The 11,428-nt window shown below is 34.0% G+C and overlaps 1 protein-coding gene across 1 annotated transcript in view; it reads left to right on the forward strand.

Moving 5' to 3' along the window:
* Positions 1-11,428, forward strand: part of SYCP2 (synaptonemal complex protein 2) — a 36,479-nt gene that overhangs the window by 15,144 nt on the left and 9,907 nt on the right. Inside the window, exons 17-25 of the mRNA XM_015825751.1 lie at positions 169-239; positions 326-383; positions 1,843-1,898; positions 2,152-2,203; positions 2,928-3,102; positions 5,880-5,944; positions 6,605-6,766; positions 8,392-8,596; positions 10,967-11,208. Of these exons, the coding sequence (XP_015681237.1) occupies positions 169-239; positions 326-383; positions 1,843-1,898; positions 2,152-2,203; positions 2,928-3,102; positions 5,880-5,944; positions 6,605-6,766; positions 8,392-8,596; positions 10,967-11,208 (1,086 nt within the window). The remainder of the gene's footprint in view (positions 1-168; positions 240-325; positions 384-1,842; positions 1,899-2,151; positions 2,204-2,927; positions 3,103-5,879; positions 5,945-6,604; positions 6,767-8,391; positions 8,597-10,966; positions 11,209-11,428) is intronic.

An 11,428-nucleotide genomic window follows, 5' to 3' on the forward strand; every position in this document is an offset into this window, starting at 1 on the left:
TTGTCTGACATTTGTTGATTACTTTTTTAAAACTAGCCCTACTTGGAACATAAGGACAGGATATATCTGTTTAATGAATACTCTTATTTATTCATTTCATTAAATTTGAAAAATGGGTAGTATTGATGTGTCATAAATCTACTTGTATAATTATTCTTTTATGCCTAGAAAAAAAGACAGAATAGAAGAACTGGAAATTTCAAAACTACAGTACATAACAATACTAATGAACAACATGTGTAAGTAAACAGTAATCTAATACAAATCTAGCCATTTGAGAGATGAAAAGATAAAACACTAAACAAAGTTTTATCTCTTTTGATAGGGATGATGTCTATGACTTTAATCTAAGTGGATTTGATGAACCTACAATAAAGCTTGGAGTAAGAAAATTATAGTATATAATATGTCAGTAACTATATTCTTCAACAATTCTTCAACAACATGACTTTTCATTATTTGGAATTTATGCTTCTTATTAATTCATTCCAAAATATAATTTGATTCTATAACAGTTTCATCCTTCTGTTGGCTTATGTTAAAATTGTATTCTGCTGTAGCTACCCAACTGTACTACTGGTATTTCTTAATAAAAAAGAAGAAAAGAATAGACAAAGTTAATAGAATTAGTCATCTCCATGTTATACGCAGTCTTCCTTAGTAATGGTAAGGATATTTCTGGTTAGTTTTGGTCAATGTTATCACAAGCTTAGCCAAGTCCAGTTTTGCTTGAGCATCTTCATGCTGTTGTATGCAAGCTAAGAACACAAGCTTACAGATTTACAAATCAACATTCAGTGGACTCATCTTTACTGGAGAGGCTGGATAAGGGTTTCTCAACCTTGATAACTTTAAGATGTGTGGACCTCAACACCCAGAATTCCCCAGCTAGCATGGCAGAGTTGAAATCCACACATCTTATCAAGGTTAAAAAAAACATTGTTTTTCAAAAGCCTTTTTTCAGAATGCTGGAGCCCTGAGCAGGAAATTGGGCTAGCTAGATCTTCTGTACGGATAGTCCTTAATTTATCATTGGTCCTTAATTTACTATCATTTATTCATTTAGCGACAGTTCAAAGTTACAACAGCACTGAAAAAATTGACTTACAACTGGTCTCCTTGCACTTATGACTCTCACACCATCTCCACGGTCATATGATCAAAATTTAGGCACTTGTCAACTTGCATGTATTTACAATAGTTGCAGCCTCCTGGAGTCACGTAATCACCATTTGCGACTTTCTCAGCCAGCTTCCAACAGACAAACTCAATGGGGGAAGCTGGATTCACTTAACAACTACATAATTCACTTAACAACTTCCGTGATTCCCTAAACAACCATGGCAAAAAATATAAAAATGAGCGTGACTCACTTTAACAACTGCCTTGCTTTGCAATAGGAATTCTGATCCCAATTGTAGTCATAAGTCCAGCACTGCTTGTAATGCCTTTGCTGATCCTTGCATCCTAAGTTTAGGATATTGTTTCTTGTATCCCATCATTAGAAATTACTGGCACACTAAGATACATTTATTTTGAAAACGTAATCAGTATTAAAACCTTATGCATTGTCCTGCTCATATAGTAATAAAGACAAATGGTATTTGTAAAGAAAATAAAGATTTTAAAGCCATATGTGTGATATTGAGGTCAGTTTAAATAAGTACCAATTATCTTTTGTAAAATAGTCTTCATAAAAATTACAAATATACAATTATAAAAATGTATACCATTTTCATTGAAAAAAATAGGAAGAATGATTGTTTACTTGACAGAAATATTTACAAATAGGCAGAAAAATCAGCGACAAATGGAACTATAATGCTTGTGCTCTTTATTTAGGTCCAGGAATTACATCTTACTAGTTTAGAAGCTACTCGTGAACTCCCAAAGAAAATGTAAGTATGTCTTCTATCAGCAGAAAAACTTGTAAATAAGAACTATTATAATAAAATTAGATGATTGAAAGATTTTAAATACATATTTTATATTGGCATGATAGAGGAAAAAAATCTCTAGAAGATATGTGTAGGTGCTTTACCTATGGAAAGAGGTTGTTTTCCACATATGCAAGTAAACAAAAAATTAACCCAAATGAAGTATTTATTTCCATTCTAATTACTACAATAAGATATTTTTTATTTGTTTTAGGACTCAGAAAAATGAAGCAAAAAGTATAACCCAAAAGAAGCAGGAAGGGAAGGTATTTTTTTAAAAGGGACATAATTTTAGTAAAAGTTGTATTTTGTAAATACAAGGATGTTTATAGTAATAGTTCTCCTTGGCTACTATTATGTATATTTATTATTGTTTGGTTGGATTGTGTTTTTAATGCTATATCATATGTTGCTGTTGCTAGATGGACAGCTATGCAGGAAAGTGGTGTGGGGAGAGAAATACCACAATTTTACAATGTGAAATTTTAATTTTTTGAAAATTTTTATTTAGTTGAATTTTACTTGCTTTAATTTAAAATACTATATATCAGGGATGTGCTGTATTACATTTCCTTGATAGCAACTAGACAAATCAGTTAATTAAATTAGTAGAATTGTGCTTTAATAAGATCTTAATACTGGTTTTTACAGGATTGCATTGGTTTCCAAGTAGAATATGCTAATGAAGTTATTTAAGTCTTTGAAGAACTTGTATCTTTGACATTTGAGAAAATACATCAACTCGAATTTGGCAGATTGAGATCTAGATTTTCATTTATATGCATGGTATGGGATAGGTTAGAATATTTTAATAGACCATTCAACTATACAGTAATTGCTTCTAAAATATATTAGTAGATAAAATGGTCTGGTGTTTCCTTGCCACATCTAATCAGAACAAGTATTTTGCAGTTCTATAAAAGAATAAAAGTTCTTTTAAACCAAAAAATACATATTTTTCAAAGGAAATGATTTCTTTTTGTTCTATAGGGCAAGACAAATAGAAATTACAAGCATCTTTTCAGTGACACAGACACCGAATATAGAGGTGATGATACGAAGACAGATATTAGCTGGTTAAGGGAATCAAATAGAAAGCCAAAACCTCAGCTTATAAACTACACCAGAGCCAGAAAACCAAGGAAGTCCAAAACTCTGGAACCAGGCAAGATGTATATTTATTACAAAGTCTATAAATCAGATTATTTTTCTGTAATTAAAATGCAGTTCTCTTCAGGTCAATTCAAATATTGGTATTTAAATGAATTCCAGAATCTGGATAGGGATGCTCCCTCGAGTTTCCCAACAGGAGATTGCTAGGTAGAATACAATCCAACTAGTATTCATTCTTACACAATACACTCATACACAATTGACAATACTAGCTTTTGGTACAGGTCAAACATTGTTATCTCTCTACAATTACCCATTTCTGGTTGGATTTTTAATAAAAAAAATGGACCTAGAAATTGTTTGACATGGCGGAAAGGAAATAGAGTAGCTTTATATTTGCCTGCTAAATACATATTCAGAAGTAAGTTCTGCTGAGTTTAGTGGTATTCACAATGAGGATTGGCCTTAAATTGTTTATTTGTAGTATATATACAGAGAAAAATGCAAGTTTTTGCTGTCTCTCAGATTTTTAGTTTATTGTGAACAAAACAGCTCTGATTAATTTCTGGAGTTGGATATTTTATTTCTTCTTGCCATTACTAATCAGAATACATGTTTCATTTTCCCTAGAAGCATAAAAGTACTTTTAAAATATAGCTTATTTTTCAGATTTTCAAATTTAAAAAACTCTTCTATACTTCCTAATTCTTTTGCACACTTTTTTATACTACTTTGTTATTTGTTCTTCCACTACTATTGCAGATGCACAGAACTAGAGATATGTATGTACTGTATATGACCCAAAACATCCCTACTCCTATACTGAGGCTACACCTTTGCTTCTTAGTATAGCACACTTTGCATATCTTAAATTACATTCTAGCACACTACATTCCAATAAGAAAACACTAAAATATTTTAAAATATTTTATCTTAAGTGTATTTTACATGTCCCTTGATTTTTGCCTCTTGTTATTTTATTTACCAACAAATAATTAATTTGATGTCATTGAGAAAATATGAAAATATATTACATATACATAAAACATTTTCTCCATCTCCAGTGCTTGTCCTGAAAGCACAGTTAGAAATTTGAGGCTCCAAGATTGCATGTTGGCCTTGAGCAACGTTTTGCAGCTTCCAGCTTCCCCTCCAACCACAGTCACCAAAATGCCTGCCCTCCTTTTTGCCACAGGAAGAACACACATTCACACAAAATCAAGCAAACTTTTAAGCTTTAATTTATTTTAAATAAGAAAATCTTTCAAACTCCTTACCCTAGGAAAATACAGGAAGTGTGGCATGGCCTCACTTTTACTATTCACTGTTTCAGCATTGATAATCAACATTTCTGCAGTTTTTTATCTGAGCGACAGGAAAAAGTTATGTGCATATGTGAAGGACAAGAAGCAGGGAAACAAGTAGTCAAGTACTGAGGTGGCCATAGTCCACATTGAGTACTACTTGGCACTGTTGCCAAATCGCTGTAATCTGGACTGGAATTTCTGAAGTTAGTTTAAGAGCCGCACAGGAGACAAGCAGTTAAGGTTGCTGTACAGAATTGTTTGACTTTTCTAGGGGCATCTTCTTGCTTACCATTCCCACCCCATCCCATATCTTGATCCCATATTAGAGATTGTCTAATAATTTCCGGAGAGTCTTGTATCTACAAGAAAATGAAAGTAAACTTCAGTCTGAGATCAATTTTAATAAAGTGTTTATCTATTTATCTATCCACCCATCCATCCATAATCTATCTATCTATCTATCTATCTATCTATCTATCTATCTATCTATCTATCTATCTATCTATCTATCTATCTATCTATCTATCTATCTATCTATCTACCTACCTACCTACCTACCTACCTACCTACCTACCTACCTACCTACCTATCATCTAGCTAGCTTGCTAGAAATCTGTTGTCAGGAATCTGTTTGATCTTCCACGTGGTGCAGAGTTTGTCTCCCAGTTGATGTCAGAGTAATTAAGTCCCCCATTACTACTGTGATGTGCTTCCTACATACCTTTGCTAGCTAACTAGCAAAAATTTCATCTATTTCCTCTGTTTGGTTGGGTGGCCTATAGTGTACACCTGTGGCAATGTCATTTCCCCCCCCCTTTTATTTTGACTCAAATTCATTTGAGACAGTTTTTATCATTGTTATGCTCTATTTCTGTAGAGATGTAGTTATTTCTTATATAGAGAGCAACTCCACCTCCTCTTTTATTTGGCGTGTTTCTTTTAAATAACTTAAATCCCTCTAGCTCTGTGTTCCATTTGTGGGTTTCATCTCACCAAGTTTCCGTAATGGCAACAATATCATATTTGCCCTCATTTACCTGCATTTCTAGTTCAGCCTGTTTATTTCACATACTCTGTGCGTTGGTGTATAGACATTTGAGTCCTTTATAACTGACCCCGTGTTTACTTTCTACATAATCTGTGTGGTGCCTGAGTTCCCCTATTTTCTTATCACCTGTTTGATTAGTGCACTTGGTGTGGCACTCACTATTAAAAGCTTGATTTTGCTTGACAGCAAGTTGATATTCTTGTCCACACACATCTCTATGTTACATATAATTTCTAGATTGTCGGGGACAGGAATGTTCTGTATTAATTAACTCATTGTCCCCATTGTTCAGTTTAAACATCTTTACGTAATTGTGGATTGATTGTGTAATTCTAAAATCATGTTGAAAATGCCTTGGTAATTTCTTTATTAAGATGATCAGAAGCAGTGAAAATTGAATGCTAATTGTTTTGATCATTGTAGTAGGATATAATTAACCTTGGGCTTGTTTTGTCATTAATGTTGAATTTTTAGATAATTTCTCTGTATCACCAGGGATGAGGGAAATATCTCCACCCCCAAAAAGCAGAAGTAATAAGGTAACTCTTTCAATTGTTCTTTTTTACAAGCATTGAAACTGTCTGTTTTGCACACAGAAAGAGTTAAATGATCAGATTATTTTTTTAAGATGGTCTGTTCAATCTGCTATTCAATGAGAAGAGTTTCTGTTAAAAAAATATTATTTTATCCTGAGCATAAGAAAAATAACTACCATTTTTTCTACTGTGCTATTCTTGCCTTGATGAATTGTCTTTTGTTTTTTAATGTGGTATATTAATATTTGAAGCTTATTGTATTAAGCTTGTACGGATGACTGTATTTCTTATGAGGTTATACCTAACTGAAAATCCATTTTTGACCAGTTTGTCCCTTCTTGGGGTGAATTAAGACATTGAAATTTCCCAACAAGATGTGATCATCCAGTGTACTTAACATGGCCTTTTCTGAACTACCATCCTCTATAGGTGTTCCTATTCTCCTCCTGCCAGCTTGTCTGGTTGAGATGTAATAATAACAGTATTATGTCACTAGAGAGATCCAGATAGGGAATTCTGACATAGAGTCTCTGAAGCCAATCTCTGTACTGAATTTTACTTTGTAAATAGCTATAAGACATGCTGAACAATTAGGAAAAGATCTAACTTTAATATTAACACAGTGTGCAAAGTATTTTTTAAGAACCTATTTCTAAAAATCAGAATGATAACGATGATGGGGAAAGAATACTACCAACTAGATCAAAAAATCTCAGAAAAGCAGCACGAGACAAAAAATATTACAAAGAACTCTCAAGTTCAGAGATAGAGAGTGAAGAGGAAATTTCTGAATATTTGAATAAGAAGAACACTTCAAATGAATATGTAAGCTTTGCATTTTATTGTACCTTTACTAAAAGCATATGTTCCTGGAATTTGTATTTTAGGGAGTCATTATTTCTGTTTCTGTTTTACCTGCAATATGATTTTCAAAAGAATGGAATAGTATTTAACAAAGAGGAATAACAGTACACTTAATTCAAAGAAAAAAAAAGTTTTACATAAATTTTAAATATTTTTTAAAACAAAACCATTATCTCAGCTACTTTTAATAAGTTCAATTACAATGTCATTTAAAATGTTATCAAAACCAACATCTTTATATGAATTCAATTTAAGCAGCATAATTCTTGGAAAATACAGGGAATTCTCTGACCTTAAATATTTAAGGGAGCAATTTTATGATTTCCTGGGAGGAGACTTGTAAACATAGGATGGTGTGGGCTGTTGTCAATTACTGCAACGGGGGAAAAAAATCCCCAGTTAAGTGAAAAATCCATGGCAGCAAGGATTCCTATAGTACAGTTAGTCCTTGACCTATGATTTGCCCATTGTGGTCATAAGTCACGATGGTTGTAAAGCAAGTCATCATGTGACCAATTTTACTACTAATTTTTTTTGCAGCAGTCCTTAAGCAAATCTCCATGGTCATTAAGTGAATTCACAGTCATTAAGCAAACACCACAATCAATCACGGTTTGCTATGAGGCATTTTTGACAAAAACTGGAAATAAGCACCAGCTTTCAGCAAAAATCATGGTCAGATAACACAGGATGCTGCAAACGGCTGTAAAAGCAGGCTGGTTGCCGAGCACCCAAAATGTGATCATGAGACCGCAAGGGGGGCAACTATCAGAACTTCACAACCAGGTTGTAAGTACATGGGGGTGGGAGAGTTCATTGTAACTTCGAAAGGTCACTAAATGACTGATCGTAAGTCAAGGACTACATGTATCCTTGCCTATGCTGTTGCTGATGTTTCACAGGCAGCAAGTCATGACTATGTTATTCTGGATGTAGATCATGGACTCCACTGTTATCCCGAACACAAAGCAGGGTGAGAGTTACACAGGAGCTGCAGCTGGCATAGAAAAGACAAATCAGAGTAGAGATGAAATATGAAGAAAGGGAAACTGCCATGATAAAGACAAAAGAAACAGGGTGGGAAACAAAACTGTATGAGGTGAAGGAAAGAATATAGACTAACAGAGCTGGGAGAGACCTTGGAAATATTCTGGTCAAAAGAAGGGAGAGAGAAGCTCGTTTGATATTATAAAATTAAGCAAATTCACTAAGCAAACAGACTGGTGTTTTGAATTTATCAACAAGTATGAGACAAATCACAAGTAATGGTTTGGAGAAAAAATATCTTATTGGGTAAGATAGGTCTACAAGTGCTTGTGAGTAGTTTTAGTACCTTAAAAGACTAATGAAAACACAAGACTTACAAGCATCCAAGGAGGAAAGTAAGCTGAAGAAAAAATGGGTAGAAACATGATTTTAGCACAGTGGAAGTTTTACTTGCGTTTCTACCTGGAGCTTCCATTTTGTTTAAGGGAAACTAGATTTTTTAAAAAATAACATTTTAAATACTATTTTGCTTCTTTCAAAAATGCACAGTTTAATTAGTGTGCAGTGAAACTGTGTCTGATAGGTTTTTGTATCTCTAGCCAGAACATAAAATTACAGCAAAATCTAGAGCTGTTAATCAATCCGAGATACAACAACATACACTTGCCAGTGAGACAGTCAAAGGAAAATTGATAAATCAGCCAAAAAGACCTACTAAAGAAAAAGATGACATGATAAAAAAACAAATGGAATTACCATCATCTCCTTCATCTGGGAGTCCACCTTTCTCTGAGATAATGAGATGTAAGATTTATGTTTTGTTGTTACATTTAATTCTAGTAGGACAGTCTTAACTTAAATTTATGTACTTGAGATTTTTCACCAGTTAACAATTTTTGGATAACTATAAGGTATATCTGGTCAGCTTAGTAAACTCCAGCAATTTTGCTATAATATTTTTCCAGCACTATGTTCAGACACTTTGACTTATGCTTAGCTATAAATATACCTTATCACAATAGTTAGCAATGTCTGTAGCGCATAGAAGAGCCCGCTCATGCAATCAGGTATATTTACAATTAACCATAAAGCTATGGATAACCACTACTTTTCTCTCTCTCTCTCTCTCTCTCTCTCTCTCTCTCTCTCTCTCTCTCTATCTATCTATCTATCTCTCTATCTATCTATCTATCTGAACTTCCAATAGGCCTGACCCAAAAGTATAAACTAAAATAGTATCCTTTTCTTAATGCAAATCACACTGTTTTTCTTTTTAAAAAGTGTGACTCCTGGGTGCAGGAATAAGAACATCTTATGCCTGCACCTGGGAATCACATTTTAAAAAAAAGAAAACAGTGTGATTTGCATTAAGAAAGGATATTATTTTAATTTATAGCTTAGAGTTGGTTTAGTCTAAATTTTCTTATAGCAATTTGCTTCTTAAACATAAGCCACATTATTTGGATATAACTTCCATGAGCATGTTTTTTTTTCCTCAAACGCATTTTGGGTGGACTTTAGGTAAGGCAAAGCTGAATATTGGCAGTTTAATGCTGGTCTTTGTCCAATTGTGAAGTCCAGTTTGAGTGAAATACCCACACTTATTTTCAGACGGTGTTGTTTTACTGCTGTAAAAGTCACCTTCTAATAGTTTTCATCTAAAATAAAATGGCTTGCTAATCACTTTTCAGTACTGAGGCTGAAAAAAAATATTTAAAGGAGTACTTCCCAAAGACATGTTGCTGGAACCCAACTGCCCTTAAAAAGTTGAGATGTCCGTATTTTTAGAAAGGTTCAGAGGCACTTTGGAAGCTTTATCAGGTTCTAATAGTCCACATGTCCATGCACAGGCACTTCTGCTGAGACTGCTGGCCAAGTGAAGTGGCTATGCAAGCCCAGGCATATGGAGATGATATGGGGAAAGTTTTTGAAACTTTGCTGAACCTTCTGAAGGATTCATTGGTGTCAGTGCTTCTAGGAGGAATGTTACGTTCTCACCAAAATCCTTTGTGAAGCACTTCAAATCCTTCCATAGCCCACAAAAAATATCATTTCTGAACTCATTTCAGTCACAAAAAAACCTGTAAAAACGAGCTGAGGATGCCCAGTTTTAAAAAGTAGATTTAAAATATGTTCTTGCTACACAAGGTTGCCCCAGAAAAGCAAATGCAACCAACATATGAACTACATCTTGTCTTTTCTTAGATTTCCTTTACAATTTCTATCTTGTGATAAAATAAAAATATTTTAAATGTTTTAGAAAAGACATTGTATTCTCTCAGATGAGCGGTGTGGTGGGCTAGTGGTGAAGGTACTTGCCTCCCAATCGGAAGGTTGAGAGTTCAATCCTAGGTAGCAACTGTGGTTTCCCTCCTAGGGTGCAAAGAAAAAATAATCTGTGAACTCCACGTGGCATCAGGAAGGGCATCCGACCAGTAAATGCTCAGCTCCATCCAGTTGCCCTGACTCTACCCTGAATTAAGGGATTTACAGGGTTATAAAAAGGAAGTTTTATTGTGTTTTCTCAGATATATCATGGCCCATAGCAAAAAAACTGTGGGAAACATTTCCTAAAAATACTGTAATTTATTGTGCATTGTAACATCATTGTAGAGGACTAAAGCTCAGCAGCACCGCATTTCTCATGAAAAAATTATTGGAAAGTAGGAAAGCTTTTTGTTTTCAGAGTACTGAGCTTCAGGGACTAATGTACTGCACAATACAAGGCAACTTTATAGTTTTATTTTTCAGATGTAGATTCCTCATTTGAACTGCTCATAGTTTAGCATTTCAGGGAATACAGCAATTTGTGTCTATGTCTGTTTGCTCCCTTTCCAGCACAAATTTGCAATTTCACTTCTGTTTTAGATTAGTCATAACTTGGTACGATTTATCTACCTTGGTATGATTTTTAAAGCTGGAGGATCGATTGTAGTACATCTTAAATTTGGAAAAAAAGGACTTGGGTAGGTCAGACATGGATCCAATCAGTTTCAACCGTTAGTTCATGAAATTAACTAATTTTAACAACAACAAAAATGGGATTTCAATGATACATCTAAAATAGAAGCTTCTGATCTGGGCTGTGCCAGAGAGAAGAATACACGTGTAAGGTTGATTTAATGTTATATGTTGTAGCCAATATTTTAAAGTCTGTTTATGGAATTTGTTAAGGTTATGAGAAACATAGAGAAGAATCTACTGAAGAGCACATATCAATGAGAAGGTCATCCTTATCGTCCTATCTTGAAGAATTAACACCTGACAAGGAGAAATCCTTAGAAAATATTAAAGAAAATTCTACTATGGGAAAAATTAATTCAGAAAATGAACTATTGAAGGATCTTTCTGAAAAGGGAAGAAAACTGGTATTTGAAACTGAAGATCTCTCACCTGTGATAAGTCCACTTTCTTTGGTAAATATTTACAACCTATTTTAAAATGAGGTTTTCCACTTCCACTGTTTGCTTTTCGGTATTAATTTAAAACTCCCGATCTTCTGCACCGATAGTATAAACCCAGATTGGCCCAGAGGGGTCCTCCTAGAATTTGGCCAAATGGAGGTGATATATGAATTACAAAAATCAAGAGAAGAATAAAAAATACCTTTATATAAAAACCAACTGAGTAAACTGA

This window comes from Protobothrops mucrosquamatus, unplaced genomic scaffold, assembly GCF_001527695.2.
Source record: "Protobothrops mucrosquamatus isolate PMUCROS unplaced genomic scaffold, P.Mucros_1.0 scaffold2789, whole genome shotgun sequence".
NCBI lineage: Eukaryota > Metazoa > Chordata > Lepidosauria > Squamata > Viperidae > Protobothrops > Protobothrops mucrosquamatus.